Below are 19,464 nucleotides of genomic sequence, written 5' to 3'. Positions count from 1 at the left end.
GGAGGACTGCCCCCATTCCTGGGAGGGTCACAGGTGAAGTTCCAGCTAGAGGAAGCTGGGGCATGTTGGTCTGGACTTCCCCAGTATGCTTGCTATTTGTCCGCTGTGCCAGGGGCCACTGAGGCAGGGGTGGCCAGCCTTTGGTCCTGGCCTCCCACAGCTGAAAGTCCAGTAGGGGAGCAGCTGTGTATACACAGCCTGGTGCTGGACACCAGAAAGCAAAGGGCAGTAGAGCCCCCGCTCCTCAGAGGGCTCACTATCCCAGTCCATTTCCCTTCTCAGTGTAGAATGTTCTTCTACAGATTCTGTCCATCAGGAGGGCCAACAGCAAGCCTGACCCTCATGTGGGTTCTCTCACTTCAAGGACACAGGTTCCCAGTGTAGCTGACTGGGAGGGCCATCCCTTTAGACACAGAAGAAATTTTTCTCTTTCCTCTCGAAGGACCCCACCCCAACTCCCCTGCCTCAGCCCCGATCTATCACCCACAGAGGTGGCCTAGCACAGTGCTAGTCCTGAGGCTATCATCCCTGCCCTCGAAGGTCTCACTGCCCAACCAGGAATCACAGAAACAAAGAGAACAATGGAAGGTGGCATGTGGTCAAGCACCGCCTGACATGATGCCTGCCAACCCTGTTGCTGGTTTTGGGGGAGAGAACAGAGGGGCTCCAGGACTTGACTTCAGGAAAACTTCCTGCGAGTAGCAACATGGTTTGGATTAAAAGTGGGGAAAGCAGGGTTGCAGGCCTGCGAGCTGCATCCTGGAGGGCTCAGGAGAGTCGCTCGACTCCTCGGACCTGTGCTGTCCCCTCTGCACGATGAGTCTTTGGACTGCACCAGTGACTCCCAGCTGGCGTAGGTTGGGGTGGACCATATGAGACACTGAGACCTGTCTTGTCGCCTCTGCACGATGAGTCTTTGGACTGCACCAGTGACTCCCAGCTGGCGTAGGTTGGGGTGGACCATATGAGACACTGAGACCAAAGGCCCCTGAAGGCATCTGCCAGGCCCAAACAGGGGCTTCCTACAGGCCGGGTCTGAAACTCCTCTTAGGCTCCCAGTTGAACCAGAATTTGAGAAACAGTCCTGTCGTAGTAATTTTGTGCGTGTGTGAGTGCGTGTGCATGTATGCGCATGTTTGTGTTCAGCACCAAGGACAGCATCCCACATGCTGGTGGGAGACAAGGAGCGATTCCTGCCCCCCCCCCGCCCCCCGCCCGCTGCAATATTTTAATGCCCCTACAATAGAAGGATCACTGGGGCAGAACAGTGACCAGCACAGAGGGCCTCCTGGATGGCACCAGGGCTGAGTTCAGGAGCAGGAAAGCCCATTCCTTTCATTCCGGAACTTTCTTGTCTATCCATTCATTCTGTCCCTTCCTTCTCTACTAGACCCCACTGTCTTTGAATTTAAAACCCAAAGGGAAATGTGGGCGATAATGAGTGAAGCCTGTGACCAAGTATATTTCTCTGAATCCAATCCTTTCTGCCCACTCTCTTTGGCTAACTAAGTTTGTGCTTTCGGATTTACATGGCCATGTTATTTGAAACTGTCCTGGACTGGGCCACACCACAGGCCCCTTCTGGCTGGCTTCCTATTCAGCATCTGCTGAAATAATGGGGGCCATTCACTTGTCCCCAGTTGTCCACGCTGCCCATGCCCCTCTGCAGGGAAAGGATCCCATCCTCCAAGGCTCCTCACTAGGCCTTCTTGAAGCTCCCCAGGCCCCAGGGATACTCCCTACTGCCAGCCCCAGACTCAGAACCATAGAAGGCGAGGGAGGAAAGGAACTGAGAGATCACTGGGTCTCAGGGGTGACCCGGGGCTTCTACAGAGGTGCTCCCAGAGCAATGAGGTAGATGAAGTGGGAGAGACAGCAGGTGGGCTCCTCCTTCCCCCGCCTCACCAAGCAGTTTTGCCCCTTTTGTTTTCCTTATGGGATTTCGCTGAAAGATTCTAATGAAACAAAAGGTTCTGCTCTTTAAAAAAAAAATAACTTTTATTTTAGGTAACTGTAGATTCACATCTAGCTGTTAAGAAATAACGCAGGGATCCCCTGTACCCTTTACTCAGTTTCCCCCATGGGGAAACTTGTAAAAATATAGCTCAGTAGTAAAACCAGGATATTGACATTGATACAGTCAAGATGCAGAACATTTCCATCAGCACAAGGCTCCCACCTGCTGCCCTTTTGTACCCAAACCGTTTCATTCTGCCCCTCCCTTCCCTAATCCCTGTAACAGCTAGCCTAGTCCCCATTTCTATCATCTTGCCATTTCAAGAATGCTATATATATGGAATCAGAGTACGCAACTTTGGGGGATCGGCTTTTTTTACTCGGCATAATTCCCTGGAGATTCACCCAGGTTATGGCATGTGTCACTAGCTGACTCCTTTTTACTGCTGATTGCCACAGCTTTTTTTAACTGTTCACCTGTTGAAGGACAGCTGGGTTGTTTCCAGTTTGGGGCTATTATGTATAAAGTGGCTATAAACATTTGAGTACAGGTTTTTGTGTGAACATAAGTTTTCACTTCTCTGGGATAAACACCCGGGAGTAAAACTGCTGGATCATATGGTATTTGCAGGTTCAGTTTTTTAAGAAACTGCCAAATTGTTTTCCAGAATGGCTGTACCACTTTACACTCCTACCAGCTATGTATGAGTGATCCAATTTCTCTGTATCTTCACCAGCATTCAGTGTTGTCACTATTTTTTTAAAATTAGCTATTTTGATAGGTGTGAAACCTCTCATTGTGGCTTTAATTTGCATTTCCCCTACAGCTAATGATGTTGCACATCTTTTTGTGTGCTTTTTTTGCCATCTGTACATCCTCTCTCTTCAGGGAAAAATGTCTCTTCATATCTTTTGTCCATTTTCTAATTGCATTGTTTTACATGCTGAGTTTGGGGAGTTCTTTATATATTCTGGATACTAGTCCATTTGTCAGATACATGTTTTGCAAAATTTTCTCCCTCTCTGTAATTTGTCTCTTCATCCTCTGAACAGGGGTTTTCCCAGAGCAAAGTTTTTAATGTTGATAAAGTCCAATTTCTCATCTCAGTGTTGACATCTACTGATTGTCTTTTCTCCATTTAGTTTGAAATGTTTCTGGTTCTTAGTAAGACAAATGATTTTTTTTATTGCAATAAGGACACTTCCATGTTATGTTATGAGACCCTGAACTGTATTTAAGTCTTCTGTTTTAACTGGCTTTTTGTGATAACACTCTGGCAGGGAAAGGCGGGGGGCACAGCCTCAGTACTCCCAGTGGAGGCAGAAGTCCGGGGGTACACTTATCACGGCTAGGAGGTGGGAATTCTAGGTGGGAGTTCTAGGACTCCACAGGGTCCCCAGGGACCCTGCCATGGGGGTGGTCTCATTACCACTGGGCAACGGTGGAAGTCCAGTTTTCTATTAAAATTTCCTCTGACAGAACCCACCAGGGAGAGAAGGGGTGCCTCAAAGCTGCTGAGTGGGGGTGGAAGTCCAGGCCCCCACACGGTCTCTAATAATGCCATGGAGTGCTAGGGGTCCTACTTACGAGCTGGCAGGGATGGAAGTCTCAGCTTCCTGCCTGGCCTTTTCTGACAACCACCCCAGGAGGGGCGGGAGGGCTCACTACAACCCTCTGAGAGTGGCAGTCTAGACTCCCAGTGGGTCTTTGCTGGTGTGGGTGAGGGTGGGGCCACACTTTGCTGTGTGCTACTTGGCTGGAGTAGAGCAGTTATTGTCTAAAACTTTTCTATCTTGATAGTTTGCCCTTTGTCTGGACCTTTGCTTAGAGAGCACAGACTTTTATTGGGACTTTAAAAATCTGTGTCCACTGCCATTTCCTGGTTACCTCCTTCTTTGGCCCCAAGTCTGGAATGTTTTTACTCTTAGGTGTTTTACTTTCTGGTTTTACTCGCGGGTGTTTATCCCAGAGAAATGAAAACTTATGTTCACACAAAAACCTGCACTCAAACCTGTAAAAAGGAAACCCAGGGAAGTCATGACTGTGTCCTTGCTTGGGTCCCCCAAACCCGAGCTGGTCTGCCTTCTTATCTCTACCTTTCAGAATCTTATGTTTGTTTTACACAGAATGTCCAGGATTTTAGTTGTCCTTAGCAGAAGGAATATAAAAACGAACATCTACTCCATCTTCCCAAAGCAGAAATCTAGGTCCATATTTTTAACAAAATATTCTGATGGCCTTAAGTCTAGATCATCTCATTTTTCAGAGGGAAACAGGCTACTGCAAGATGATGTGTCTCACCATTGTATACTAAGTCAGAGGTACAGAGGCTAGAACTCATGTCTCCTTGCTCTCAGTCCAGTGCTGTTACCATGACAGCCTGGCACCTCCGCTCTCATGCCTGTGCATCTGACCTCCTCTGCCCACTGCAAGGTCCCCCGCAGACACCGGCCCCACTCCTGCGTGTATTCCCATGCTGCTCTGGACTGTTGCTTTTCCACTGGAGAAAGTCTTATTTCTCTAAGCAGATTCCAGGTTCTCTGAGGACAGAGTCCATGCCACATGGCTCATACTACTGACCGCAGGGGCTCAATGGATGGCTGCTGACTGTTTCCCTACAAATCAACCATCGCTACTGTTTTAAATGTTGTAGCCTGGTTCCTTCAGGTGAGCTGGAGCCAGAAGGCACCCTGAGGACAGGGATAGGTGGTATCTTCTGGAAAACAGAAGCTCACATGCTGGCAGCACCAGAGTCTGCAGAATCAGATCATGCCAACAGGACTGTGTTCGGTTCGGGGAGGCTTATTAGTAGGAATAATAGTCCGTAGGATGGGACAGGACCTAAGAACCATCAGGTCATGTGCCAGACATCTCAGCACTGCAGTGTAAGTGTCTGTCTTTCCTCTCTAACCTCTATGTAAACAGAGACTGCGCCTATCACCTTCACCATTCTTCTTCCCAGCAAGCTGCCCTCCATGATGACGTGCTGATAGGATCAATGTGTGAAAAAACCAATAAATAAACAGAGGAACGAACCAACTCGACCATGACAAAGGGAAACAGCTGCAGGAATGAGGATATTTACCTTAAAACACACACTCGCCATGCTGGACTGCTATGGGAGAGACTAAACAGCCGTGGACAAAGGGGGTAAAACTAAAACCATCAGCTGGAGCTTGGAGAGGTGGTTTGGGGCTAAATCAGAGAAACACGTTCTAATCAATGGAGCTGCCTAACAATGTTCTGAGATGCCTTTTGGAGGAGTGAGCTCCCCATTACTGGAAATGTCCAGCATCTCAACAGCCATATGAGGGGGCTCCTGCACTGACGGGTGAGGGGTTGGATCCGGTGACCTCTGAGCTCCTGGTCATCCTGAGAGCCCATGATGTTTTAGGGGCTCTGGGTCTGATGTGGGAGGAAGAGGTCAGCTCCAGCTCCTGGGGAGCTTCTATTAGAGGCGGTGCATGTGATAGTTATTCTAGCCAGTCACCAAATAGTTCTGGCTTCCTGAATTCCAGGCACATAGTAGGATTATACTTTGTGGGGTGCTCATGATTGGGTGGAGCCATGTGACCGGTTCTAGGCCACAAGCTAAGAGGGGAAGTGATGTGTATTATATCTGGGTTGGAGTGTTGACTTGCCACTGCAAGACCCTCCAGTGGTCCTCCTCCCTCTATCCCGGTGACTGCTGAGAATGGCAATTGCTCCATCAAGCTGGGTCTTGGGTGGGTTGTTTACGGTTACCGAGATTCAAGGCTGTTTGTTGCTGCAGCATGACCTAGGCTATCCTGACTGATACAAGGGGACAGACTTTACCTGGATGGAACACCAGAGACAACAGAAGATATACAAGGTACACAAGCAGGGGTGGGGTTGGACAGCAGTTCCAGCATCTCAGCTGAGTGCACAGACAGCGCCGCATCTACCACCCTCATTCCCAATACTCCTGTAACCCCAACACAAACCACCCACTCCAGGTGTACTCTCTCCTGCTGCCCTAACATCCCAATATTGCACCCAACTTCAAGCCTTGTGAACACCATTTCTTCTCTCTTCACCCTCTTCTCTCTTCCGTTCTGTCTGGTCAAGCATCCTAACCATTCCTGAGAGCACAGATCAGGTCTCATGTCCTATACGGCATCTCTCTACCCACAGAGACCAAAAGGACCACTTTGGAATGACCACAGTATCTGTGGTCAGGAAATATCTTTGGGGGACTTAACCGAGTGCCTTGTATATCCTCCATGTTAAGTAGCCTCTACTCCACAAACAGGTAATGAGCCCAAAGGCTCCAGCTCATCTGTGTCTGCCAAGCTCACAGCAGATACTCAATAAATACTGACTAAATAGAAGTGCCATGAACATGATATTTCTTAAATATCCACAGAGGCTGAGTAAAAATCTAGGTACTTCTACTAAGATATCATTTGTATTAATGAGTTTAACTGGCACGGAACCAAATACTATAATTACCGAGGGCAACAAGATGACTGGCAGAAAACTCCTTTTACCCTTTCCTATGGGTCAGAGGTAAGCCATGTATTTGAGGCTCACCTCCACCTACCACCTGCCATCTCTTGAGTCTAAGTCAATGTTGGCATCTAGAATGAACCCAGCTGCAGGTTAGCACAGGTATTAGGGAGGGTAAGGGAACAGTGGAGAAATTAGGAAAATCCAGACGCTGCTACTTTTAGCAGCTATCTAGATCCAACTGGCCATTTCTGGAGACGCAGAAACAATGAAACAGATTTCCAAAGAGGTTCAGAGAAATCTATCATTTTGCAGAAGAGGTGCTGAAATGTGTGCCACACCTGGATCAACATCTGGTTCTCTGGACCCTTGGCACAAGACTCTTTTCACTCCTTCCTGAGGCTCCATTTGTTAGCGGACATCATGATGGCACAGGGGAATGCCCTTCTCTCATCATTTCAGGTAATGTGGGATCCCCAGGCCATTGGCCAGGACTCAAAGACATCACTTCTAACACACCCCCACCTTTCCCAGGGCTCCGCATGAAACTGCCCGATAAGGAAGTGTGCCCATCAGGCTCCCAGTGAAGATTTCATTGCCTCGCTCAACAGCCAACACTGCAGGCCAACAAGTTCTTCAGTCAGGGAGTCTTTCTCAAGGACTAATCAGACGCTCTGCTGCTGTTGTGCACATTAATTTTCTTCCCTTGGCACTTCTGTGCAGAGAGAGAAGAGCTGCTAGCTCCTGACCTCACACAACCTTCCATATGCCTTTGGCTTTCTTCCCTGAATGCTAAATCCCATGCTGGCACCTTGAGACGTTTTCTAAATGCACCAGGTTGCACTCTTTCCGATCAGCTACTTTCCTGTAAATCATCTCCACAATGATTCCCCTACTACAGTGAAAAGCTGGAAACGACTACAACTTCCTAAGTGACTAGGTGATGGATGAGCTCTCTTGGAAAGAGGCTGCCAGGACACCAAATACTCCCCAATACGGCTGAATCCCAATTGTGGGCAGGTAGATAGCCCAATTTCCTCTGAGTCCCTTCCTCTCATCTCATGGGACTCAGCCTGCCCTAGGTTATACCCACTTTGTGTCTCTGGAAGGGCTCACAGAGGGCAAGGGTTTTTCCCTTCCCCTTCTCCTTACATCAGTTGAAATAACAAAATATATAATCCCAGTGCACAGCTAATCCCCTAATGGTGCCTGCACCTGGGCTACTCATTCAGGGCACGGTTTGTGACCTGCCGCACAGAGCTCCCTGGGCAGAATGCAGAACCTCAGCATCCTCCTGCTGGTCCCCACTTTCCTGGGCCCATGTGGCTAAGGGGGAGTGCCAGCTCAGCCAGCCACCCATTTCAATCTACCTTTAGTTCCCTCTGAAATTCTCCCCTAGGGGTGAATGTGGGGTGGCAGAGCTGTTCCACCATCCCAATGACCTCAGAAAGCTCAGCAAAATTGGTGGCGAGAGGAACAGAGTCCACCAGAGACTGACTGCATGGACTGGACCTGGGCCAACTCAGTGCAGTCTCAGGAGTCTTAACCGAGTGACTACTGTGTGCAAAGCCCTAGGCAGGGGTGGTCAGAGATATAGAGGCAGCCCTAGCGCTCATCTCAGGGTAGACCAGCTGGCTGAGGGGATAGCCAAATGTATGTGGAACAGTTTGATTGAACATGAATTTGTGACCCAGGAGACCCCTCCCAAAAAGGCCTCGTCCTCTGCGCACATCAGTGAAGAGAGGCAGGTTTTTTTATATGTATATTTAAAATTTTAATTTCAAAAAAAATTTTTTTTTTAAGAGAGAGGGAGGCAGCGAGAGCGAGTGGGGAGGAAGGGGCAGAGGGAGAGGGACAGAGAGAATCCCAAGCAGGCTCCATGCTTAGTGCAGAGCCTGATGCGGGGCTCGATTCCATGACCTGAGGTTATGACCTGAACCAAAATCAAGAGCCGGACGCTCAACCAACTGAGCCACCCAGGCGCCCTGAGCCAGGTTTATTTTAACCAGACCCCATCTCTACCTTCCTGGGGTTCTTCCTCCATAATGAACCTATGTCTCAGTTCCACCTGCCAAGAAACGATCAAATATGCGCCTTTTATGATTTCTTCTTTAAATTCAGTTGCATTCATTTTGTCTAACCCCGCTTACCCAAGCCAACTGTTCAACTGCTTCCTGAAGGTGGGACTGGGGGGTCAGCTGGTGCTCGTGGTGCCAGGGTGCCCCATCCCACTGGCCCCCAGGCCTGCTCCATTAGCCTACGGTCTGGGCGACTCCCCACCCACTGTCCTCCAGGGCTGTGAACCTGGCCATGAAAGGACAGCGTGGGGTGAGGGAGGCAGGTGAGGGGCAAGTGGGAGCGCAAGTCATCCTCAGCCCCCTGGAATCCTATTGGGAGCGACAAGAGAATGAGACCAGAGAGAATGGAAGAGGGGGCCCAGAAAAGGTGATAAAGGGAGAGAGAGAGGAAAAAAGGAAGATTCTGGGAAGATTCCAGCACCAGATACCTACCGACCAAATAACAAGAGAGCTACTTTTTTGGTCTCTCATTTATCAGCCACTTATGTCCCCTGTCTAAGAATTTCAACCCCTTCCGGGAACTTTCTGGTTCTTGAGTCCCCAGATCCAAGCCCGCCTTTGCCAGCGAAGAGTTAAAGGAGTCTTTACGTAGGGAATTGGCAGACAGTGCTCCTGACGTGCTGGGCCTCAGGCCATGGCTGGAAGGATTTAGGGAGGATAACACGGGGTTCCTGACCAAGCACTGGCAGTCTAGTGGCAGGGACAACAGTCCTCCATGGAAGGACACCTACTACAGTCAAGCAAGGAAAAGGGCCCAAATACGGGGAGGGGCAGGTGAGAGACCTGGGTTCAAGTCCCAGCTGGGTCAGGTCATGACACCTCCGGGGACTTCAGTTACAAAGTGGCATAGAGAAGCTAGACAAACCCTCAGAGGCCATCGAGTTCTCTGATTTTTATAGGAGGAAGCTGAGGACGAAAATAATTTCTACGAAGTTTGTGGCAGAGCAAACAGGAGAACCTGGGTCTCCTGCCTCCTCCCTGACCCACAGCCCCAACCCAGGGTTCTCGTTATGGCCTCCTGCCCAAGAAACAATGCAACACACACACACGTCTTGTAGTGTGAGAGGGCAGCTATCCCCCACACCATGGTGTACAAAGGCTGGCAGCCTACGAAAGATCTAGAACTGAGGCCACTGACCATCTTCGCTTAGGACAAAAGAGAGATGAGTTGATTTAATCAGTGCCATGGGCTTGAAGTCAGACACAAGCAAGTGGGCTCAGGGCAATGTGTGAATGTAGCTGCTCTGAAATTGGGAGCAAGTGAGTGCAGGAGCCAATAAAGGCTCCCCGTATCTCTCTGGACAGGTACAGCATGAGGCTGGGCTGACCGCTGGGGATGGATGGGTTTTTTTCAGCCTCCAGTCCCATGGTCTTCCAGGGAAGCAGGTATCAGCAAAACTAGGTTGGTGACCAGGAGGGGGTGTACGGGGCCTGAGGGTCACCAGAGCAGCTGCCTCTTTCCTCCTGGCCTCACACCCCACACCTGTGTGGGTGCCCCATGGGGATCTCACAGGCAAGCAGCAGGGACAGAAGCAGCGGGCTCCAGCCGGGAACAGGAAGCTAGATGGCTGGCGGCGGGGGTGGGGGGGTACTGACCCCTCACCCCCACATTCTGCCTCTCCAGGTCCTCTGCAAACCTGGAGCAGAAGTGATCTCAAGTGCCCCTCCAGCACCCAAACTCTAGGAGGCCCACTGTTTGTGGGATCCATCACCAACGCTGATGGGCGAACCTCCAAGGTCATTCGTGTTACTGCCATCTACTATTCCATGCCTCATTTATCCACTCTCCTCTCAACGGACATGCAGTTTTTTTGCAGATGTTGAGGCAAAAATCATCAAATGACGAAAAAAATCTCAGGAATCTATGTGTTTTGAGGAGGGAGTGTTTCACTGTGGGCTGGGTGTTCGGGGAGAACTTCCCAGAGAGCAGACCGCAACCCTCCTCTCTATTTCCTGCTCTCTCCTTATCACCATGGCTCAGGAGAGCAGTCACGAGCCAGCCCAGGAACCCAGACAGACAAGACACGTGAGCACCCCCGAAGGAGCACGGAGCTGGTTCCCTACCTGCTGCGGGGGGCCTCGCCCTCGGGAGAAGGGACAGCTGCTGTCTAGCCGCTCACCGTGGTCTGCTGCCCACTGCAGGAGAGAAAGGAGTGGTCAGTGATGGCTGGACACATAGGCTTGCCTTCACCCTGCCGGGGCCTTGCCGGGACGGCCCTGCCCTTCTGCAGGAGAGCCAGGATAAAAGCCTACTTGGCCATTTTCAAAGGCAAATCCTTCCCTACCAGTGGGTCCACTTTGGCATCTCCAAATTCCACCTTGAGGTGACCCCTCTGGTGTATGTTTGGGGAAGGCAGTTACTTCCCTTCACCTAAGCCCACCAGAGTGATCGAGCCCAGCTACCTTCCAGAGTCAACCACACAGGACACAGAGTGGTTGTATTTTGAACAACCAGCACAGCGTCTGACTGCCTGATTCGGAGGGGAGGCATATACGTGTGGATCTTCCCGTATACACAGCTCCAGGGGACAATGGACCCGTGGGCTGACAGGAAGAGCCCCAGACTGGCCATCAGAAGCCTGGCTCCAGCCCAGTCCCAGCACTCACTCCTCAAGAGCTCAGAGACCTGGGGTGCCCCAAAATGTGGTCTGACGGCCACTTGCATGAGATTCCCCCAAAACCTGCTGCACAGGGGTCCCTGGGCCCCACCCTCCACCCTCAGTGAGGGTGGAGCTGAGCTGCTGTGTTTTGACAAACTCCCCTAGTGATGCACCAGAAGTCTGAGAGCCGCTGAAATCCATGCATTTCCCAGGCTTTGTCTGGTCATCTACGACACAGGGCCAGCAAGGCTGGCTGACTGCAAGGTTGAAATGAAGGACTTCTGTAAACGTACAAAAACACTGTAGAGATATATTTTTTAAAAGATTTTATTTATTTATTTGAGAGACAGAGAATGAGAGAGATAGAGAGCACGAGAGGGAAGAGGGTCAGAGGGAGAAGCAGACTCCCTGCTGAGCAGGGAGCCCGATGTGGGACTCGATCCGGGGACTCCAGGATCACGACCTGAGCTGAAGGCAGTCGCTTTAACCAACTGAGCCACCCAGGTGCCCAACACTGTAGAGATACTAAGTAGTTGTAACAGTACAGCTTTTCCTCTGTAAGGTGTCATCGAGCCATATGGTGGTGTTTTTAATTATCGTTAAATGTTAGCTAGCCCCTTAGGCTAATGTTGAACACCGACCTTGACCCACACCAACACACGAAGAGCAGAGGAGCCCAATATCTCTATTTGACATACTTGGTCAAAACAGACTGAGTGTGAATGGCTCGAGGCCAGTGCAGTCCCGGTGTTATAAAACCTTAGCTGGTCACACCCTCCTGACTGTGGGTCAAGGGCATGACCTTTGTTGCAGCGCTGCTGACACAGGCCTGTATAAGAGCAGCCCTATCCAAATGAAATAAGATGAGGGCCACAAATAGGAGCCACAGAGGTAATTTAAAATGATCTAGCAGCCAGATTTTTAAAAGGAAAAGGTTAACTTAAATTTAATAATATATTTTATGTCAATATATCCAAAATATGATCACTTCAACAGGTAATTAATACAAGACATTATTTTAAAAAATTTATTTATTTATTTGAGAGAGAGAGAGAGAGAGAGAATGTGTGGGAGGGGAGGGGCAGAGGGAGAGGGAGAGAGAATCTCAAGCGGATTCCTCGCTGAGCGCAGAGCCCCATGCAGGGCTCGATCTCATAACCCTGAGATCATGACCTGAGCCAAAATCAAGAGTTGGACTCTTAACCGACTGAGCCACCCAGGTGCCCCAAAACAATATTAATGAGATCTTTCATATTCTTCTTTCCACACCAAGTTTTTGAAATCTACTTAGAGTACATGTCCGATTGGACCAGCCACATTTCAAGTGTTTGAGACACACGTGACTAGTGGTTACAATACCGGATGGCACAGCTCGAGGGAAACAGTGGGGCAGCAGTCCCGGGCAAGTGTGTCCTAATAGCCATGTCTGGCCCATCCTTGTTGGGCACTGCCGAGGAGCTGACCCCTGCAGACTACAATTCCCAGCCTCCTGTGTCAGCTGGCTTCCAGCTCGGTTCGGCCACTGGGAAGCAGAAAGAAGGAAGAAGCCAAGGTGCTGGTTTCTCCCCTCTCCCTATGCCTCAGGGAGGGCCCTGCTGGCAGGGACTGGGTCTCCTTCATGGCTCCAGACCTCACCAGATAGGCCTTCTGTGCATGACCCTGACTCCCAGGCTCTGGCAACACCATCTCCTCCTTTTGTACCTCAGGCCTGGAGGTGGGATTGGCTTCCTGGGATTGCTGATATCTGGCTTATTTCACTTCTCAGCTCTTTTATCATCTGGGTTACCAATTGCCTGGATTACATTCCCTCTGGATATCTGCAGTCTCAAAGCATCTCCCCCAATATATTTATTAATTATATCAATTATTAATTATAATAAATGTATTAATTAATTATATGAAGGAAAGTGAGAAATCCACCAGACACCACCTCAACCAAGAGATGGGGGATAACACTGGCCATAACGAAGCCTACCGACATCATGGACTTCCGAGTATGATGTGCTCAAGAGAGCACACTGCTTCTGAAGTGTTCTTGCCAAAAATGTACAACCTCAATCTAATCAGGAAGATTTTCTTTCTATGAAACAAGTAACCAGCACTCCTCAAGTCAAGGTCATGGAAAACCAGACCCAGGAAGGGTGCACAGACTGGAGGAGAATACGGAGACATGACAGCTGGATGCAAATCTGGATCTTGGAACAGAAAAAGGGACGCTTGTGGGAAAACTGGTGAAATCTGAATAAAGTCTCATGATACCAATGTTAATTCCTTAGTTTTCATTATTGTACTATGGTGATGTAAGGTGTTCGTATTAGGGGAAGCTGGACGGGTCCATGGGAACACGCTGTACTATGTTTATACCTTTGCCTTAAGTTTAATTAAAATAATTTCAAAAAAATAAGTAATACATATATGTATGTATACATACATATTTTTTGAATGATATATACAGATACACATATGTATGTACATATGTGCATAAAGTGTTTAAACTACCATAAAAACAATTCTTCTGTTTTATACCCTTGCAGTGGCTTCTCCTTTCCTGGCTGGGGCTCCTTTCCATGACAGGGTAGAGGGTGGCCAAGGCCCGCGGCTGGTACTGGCTGGGATCACGCACCCTCCATCCCATCCTAGGACAGCCTTGCAGAGAAAGGCTTCCCCCCATCCCAGGTGTCACCCCCAGCTGCACAGCACCTGTGTGACATCTCCTGGAGGAGTGAATCGTGGGTGGGCACACTCCTGGGGTCAGCAAGCAGGGTGGAGAGGCTCAACGGCTCCCCTTGCCAAGCAAGCAGAGAGAAGGCTGAGGTTTCACACACTGCCAGAGGTAACCTCACCCCCTGGTTAGGCTTTCCGAGAGCGGTTCCAAGCTCCTGAGAGATGGCTCTGCTTTGTCAAAGTCATCCCTAACTTAGTATCCTCCAACCAGAAGACATTTCCTGGGCGCTTCCCGTGTAGGACCTGCAATAAGCACCTCCCTTCGTGGGAGAGGCGAGCTGTCTGATACAGCGATGCCAGGTGGAAGGCAAGGCTGAGAGAAGGAAGAGCTATGCCCTTGGCCGGGGGCCGGGGGAGGGGGCTGTGGGGAAGGAAAATGGCCAAGTGGGGATTCCCGGAGAAGCGCGAGGCTGGGCATGGACACAGGCAGTGGGACAGTCTTCAGCTCAGAGGCCGACTGCAGCAAGCACGACTCTCTCTGGTCAAGGCACCTGGAGACTTTTCGGGTCAGAAGAAGGGGGTGACCCTGCTAGGGGAGGGCGTCATCAGAGCTGTGTTAGGGAAGGCTAACTAGCCCGGATGGGGGCGGGGCGGGGAGCGGGTCAGGAGACTCTGAGTCCAGCGTCCAGGTTTCCACTGGCAGTGGAGGCAGAGATGGAAATGAAGAAATGGATCTGAGAGCATGGTACAGACAAGCAGCAAGCAGAGGAGCTGATCTGTGTGAAGGAGAGCAAGCAAGGCGATAAAGTCTGCAGAAACCCACCGCAGAGACCCAGTCAGGGCTGCATACAGGCAGGCCCCTGGGCAAAGTGGTTGCAGAAGGGACTGTGTGGCCCAGCGGTGCACAGCTTTCCTGTGCCCCAAGAAGGAATTAAGCGCGAATCCCTGCACTTATCCCACAAAGCTGTACCCACTGGGCTTGCGAGGCACCACCTCCAAACCCTGCAGGAGCAGCCTGCTCTCCAGGGTGGAGGCCCCGCACTACTCATTCGATGTCCATCGTTCCCATATATAAAAAATGTCCCACTTTTCCTGCCGCCTTGTGTTCAATGACCTTTTCCGGAGGACACCACCTCTTCTTCCAGAGGACTTGCTCCTAGCAGCAAACCAGTTTCCCTTGAAGGAGAAACTCTCTAGTGTTGGAATCAGGCACTGGGGTTGGACAGCTGTACCCACTGGGCTGTGGGACCTCCTCTTCCCTGCTGCTGCCTGGTGCTGGGATCACCTCCAGCAGGGATGAGGGTTCCTTCCTTGGTCCTAAAGCCCCTGGGGAACTCTCCCTTCCCCACCTCTGCTGGGATTGCTCTTAGGCTGTAGCCCCCACCTCCTGCCTCCCCGTAGCCTTTTCTGAGCTATTGCCTAGAAAAATCTCCAGACGCAGACCTTCCCTGAACCTGTCCTTATCTGTATGAGATGATTCCAGAACAGAGAGAAGGGCCCCCACCTGGAAAGCAGGCTCAGCTGTCCAACCCCGGTGCCTGATTCCAACACTAGAGAGTTTCTCCTTCAAGGGAAACTGGTTTGCTGCTAGGAGGAAGTCCTCTGGAAGAAGAGGTGGTGTCCTCCGGAAAAGGTCATTGAACACAAGGAGGTAGGAAAAGTGGGACATTTTTTATATATGGGAATGATGGACATCGAATGAGTAGTGCGGGGCCTCCACCCTGCTGCTGTAATTTATTTCTTACTTTAAAAATCTGAAACACAGATGGCACGGGGTGAAGGTTTCATAAACGGGAGTATAGATGCTTATTCTATACCCAAAATAGATGCTTATTCTAGTATTCTTCACTCTTATCGGCACATTTAAATTTTTTTCACAGTAGGGGCACCTGGCTGGCTCAGCTGGGGGGAGCATGCGACTCTTGATCTCGGGGTTGTAAGTTCAAGCCCCACATTGGGTGTAGAGATCACTTAAAATAAAAACCTTAAACAATAAATAAATAATTAATTACACAATAAAAAAATTAAAATCTACTCTTTGTCATTTGCATCCCAGGAGGGACAGTATTTTAGGAGCACACGTGGTGAAAGACAGGGGAACCCCTTGAACCCTGGGGTAGGAGGAGCACAGGGTGGGGGAGGCTGAGGGTGGACCCCACTTTTCAATGGTATGAAGCTCCCCAGGGATTGCACTTCCTGATACCCAAGTATATTACAAGGCTTGAGCCAAACCAGCAAGTTGACTCAGTATGTCTCACCCAGGATGAGACAAAGAGATAATTGACAAAACTGCATCCATAAACAAACAGATGTACAAATGGGATTTTAGATCATAGATTATATAATGATAAGGATAGTGTTTCCAAACAGGGGAAAGGAGAAATCATCAATAAACACCGGGATTGAGACAACTGGAGGAAAGTGAGGAAAAATTACTCTCGATGTCTGCCTCATACTATCTGTCAACAGCACATTCCAAGTCGATTAAATGCCAAGATATGAGTTTTAGACTACACTGAATTCTAAAACTTCTGTGTGACAAAAGAGATCATGAACAATATTAAAGCCAAGTGAAAGGCTACTTGCAGGGTGTATAACAAGAATTAGTTTGTCAGAATATATAAAGATTTCATTTACATCTAGCCTATTACATATATTAACATTTACTCTTCACAGAGATCTAGGCACCTTTATTATGCCCACTTTGCAAATACGGAATTTGAGGCATAGCATGGCTGCTAACTTACCCAGGGTTACATGGCCAAAAAGTGGCAGAATGAGTAAAGGCATAAATAGCTTTTCATTCAAAGAGCCAATAAAAGTGTTGGATACTAAATGCAATGTGTGATCTTGGATTAGACCGTGAACCAGAAATTTTTTTTATTATAGTAAAATATACAGAACATAAAATGTACCATTTTACCCTTTTTTAAGAGTATATTTCAGTGGCATTAAGTACATTCACATCGCCACGCAGCCGCCACCACCATTAATCTCCGGGACCTTTTCTTTCTTTCTTTTTTTTTTTTTTTTTAAGATTTTATTTATTTATTTTTTGAGAGAGAGAGAGCGAGCACGAGTGGGGGGAAGGAGGGGCAGAGGGAGAAGCAGACTCCCCACTGAGCAGGGAGCCCGATGCAGGACTCGATCCCAGGACTCTGGGATCATAACCTGAGCCAGAGGCAGACGCTTAACCGACTGAGCCACCCAGGCGCCCATCTCCAGGACTTCTTTATCATCCCAAACTGAAACTCTGTCCCCATCAAACACTAACCTCCAGCCCCCAGCCTCCTAGCCCCTGTTACCCATTTCACTATTCCACCTTCATTCTCTGTGAACTTTACTATTCTAAGTGTCTCATGGAAGTAGAATCATACAGTGTCTGTCCTTCTGTGTCTGGTTTATTTCACCGAGCATAAAGTCCTCGAGATTCATCCACGTTGTGCATGTCATAGAACTTCCTTTTTTTTCTTGAGCTTCAATACTATTTCATTGTATGGATAGACCACATTTGGTTTATCCAGTCATCTACTGATGGGCACTTGGGTAGTTTCCACCTTTTGGTTATTGTGAATAATGCTGCTATAAATATGGGTGCGTAAATCTCTCTTCACATCCTTGCTTTGAATTCTTTGGGATATATATCCAGAAGTAGAACTGCTGCATCACATGGTAATTCTATGTTTAATTTTTGAGGAACCTACAATTTCTTTCTTTCTGTCTTTGCTATAAAGGATATTACTGGTGAAATATAAGGTCTATAGATTAAATAATAATACTGTTTCAATGTTTATTTCCTATACTATGACTATGTAAGAGAATGTCCCTGTTCTTAGAAAACACACATTGAAGTGTTTAGGAATAAAGGAGAGTCCGCAACTTACTCTCAAATAAAAAAAAAAAATCTCTTTACAGAATCTCTCTCTCTGTTTCTGAGGGAAGAGAGAGGCAGAAAGCAAAGTGGTAAAATATGAATAATCGGATACTCTGGGTGAAGGAGAGACAGGGGTTCTTTGTACTATTATTGCCGTTTTTATTTACATCTGAATTTATTTCAAAGTGAAAAATCATTTAAAAAGTCATCTTACCCAGGGCTTCTTAATCAAGGGGGCTGCAGGACCGCCCAGGGAGCAGTTTGAAGGTCAAGTGGGAGCCACTGTCTTCTCGCAATGCCCAGAAAGGGGACGTGGCTTCCTCACCATCTCACAGAGCTCAGACGTAGGCCAGCCAGGAGCAGAATCCTGCCAGCCTACAGACTGAGCTTCTCAAAGTCTGGAACGAGTTCCTTTATGCTGGGCACATGGGCTCCTTGTCCATGGAGAGGAGAAACAAGAAGGGGAGGTGGGAGCAGAGACTCGTTGGTAGCCCACTCTCCATCCATGTGATGCTCCAGAAAAGCCTCGTGTGGAAGGGGGAGGAGGTGCTGCCCAAGGACTGAGATTTGAGAGAGGAAGAAAGGCTTTTCCCTCCTGTCTTAAAAAGAAAAAAAAAAAAACCCGGGCTCCTGGGTGGCTCAGTTGGTTGGGCGACTGCCTTCGGCTCAGGTCGTGATCCTGGAGTCCCGGGATCGAGTCCCGCATCGGGCTCCCTGCTCAGCAGGGAGTCTGCTTCTCCCTCTGACCCTCTTCCATCTCGTGCTCTCTATCTCTCATTCTCTCTCTCTCAAATAAATAAATGGGATCTTAAAAAAAAAAAGAAAAAAAAAGAAAAAAAAAACCCCAACTTCCCTGTTGTAGAAGCAGCATAATGAAGTGACTAGGAGCTCGCATTCTTGAAGCAGTGAATCTTGAGTTCCTATTCCCGCTCTATCACTTACTCTATGACCTTGGACGAGCCACTTTATCCCAAAGACTCAATTTCCCCCAACTGTAATAATTAACAGAAACTACCAGCAGTAGAGAGGTTAAGTGTATGGCAACCGGAGTAAGACCACCTGGCTCAGACCTCAGACTGGCCACATACTTGCTGTGTGACCTTGGGCAACTTATTCAACCTCTCTGTGCCTTAGCTTCCTCCCCTGTAAGCTGGCAACAATAACAGTAGCTTCACAGAATTGTTGTGAAGAGTAAATGAGTTCATATGGACACACTTCAGTATTCTTTGTTAGTTCCTGCTCATCTCCTCAGTCTCGTAGGGACCCTCTTCTCTAAGCTCCCTCATTCCTGGGCTTAAAATGCCATCCATATGCTACTATTGGCAGACGTAAGTCTCCAGGTCATTCCTCTCCTCTGAACGCCACCTCTGCACATCTACCTGCTTGATCAGCATCTCCACCAAGACGTTAATACTATCTTAAACCTTTCACGTTCCAAAACTCAACTCTTGATCTTTGCTCCCCAAAGCTACTCTCAGGGTCTCCTATATATCTCTCATTTCTGCAGTCTAGTCCTCCATTTACTCAGGCTAAAATCCTCAGGGTTATGCATCAGAAAATCATGTCATCTGCACCTTTAAGGTATAACAAGAATCTGACTGACTTTTACCACCTGCACGGTGACCCCACTGCTCCAAGCCATCATTACCTCTTGTCTGGACCAGCCAAACAGCTTCCTGGTCTCCCTGTTTCCTTTCCTGACCACTCCCCACGGCCAGCCCCTTGCCATAGCTGCTTCTCCACACAGCATCCTGAGTGATCCGATTTAGCCAGTCATACCATACCCATCCTCTGCTCAAAACCCTCTAGCATCATCCTGTT

At 48.8% G+C, this 19,464-nt stretch overlaps 1 protein-coding gene across 8 annotated transcripts in view; it reads right to left on the bottom strand.

Moving 5' to 3' along the window:
- Window positions 1-19,464, bottom strand: part of CTIF (cap binding complex dependent translation initiation factor) — a 288,471-nt gene that overhangs the window by 188,536 nt on the left and 80,471 nt on the right. For all 8 annotated transcript variants that reach the window (XR_003516957.2, XM_027576486.2, XM_027576491.2 and 5 more), the window contains one exon: window positions 10,570-10,641. Coding sequence is in view for 7 of the 8 variants with exons in the window: in XM_027576486.2 (XP_027432287.1) it covers window positions 10,570-10,641 (72 nt within the window). In the remaining variant the exon portion in view is untranslated. The remainder of the gene's footprint in view (window positions 1-10,569; window positions 10,642-19,464) is intronic.

This window comes from Zalophus californianus, chromosome 14, assembly GCF_009762305.2.
Source record: "Zalophus californianus isolate mZalCal1 chromosome 14, mZalCal1.pri.v2, whole genome shotgun sequence".
NCBI lineage: Eukaryota > Metazoa > Chordata > Mammalia > Carnivora > Otariidae > Zalophus > Zalophus californianus.
Note: the sequence above shows the minus strand (reverse complement) of the source record. Positions and strands in the feature narration are given on the sequence as shown.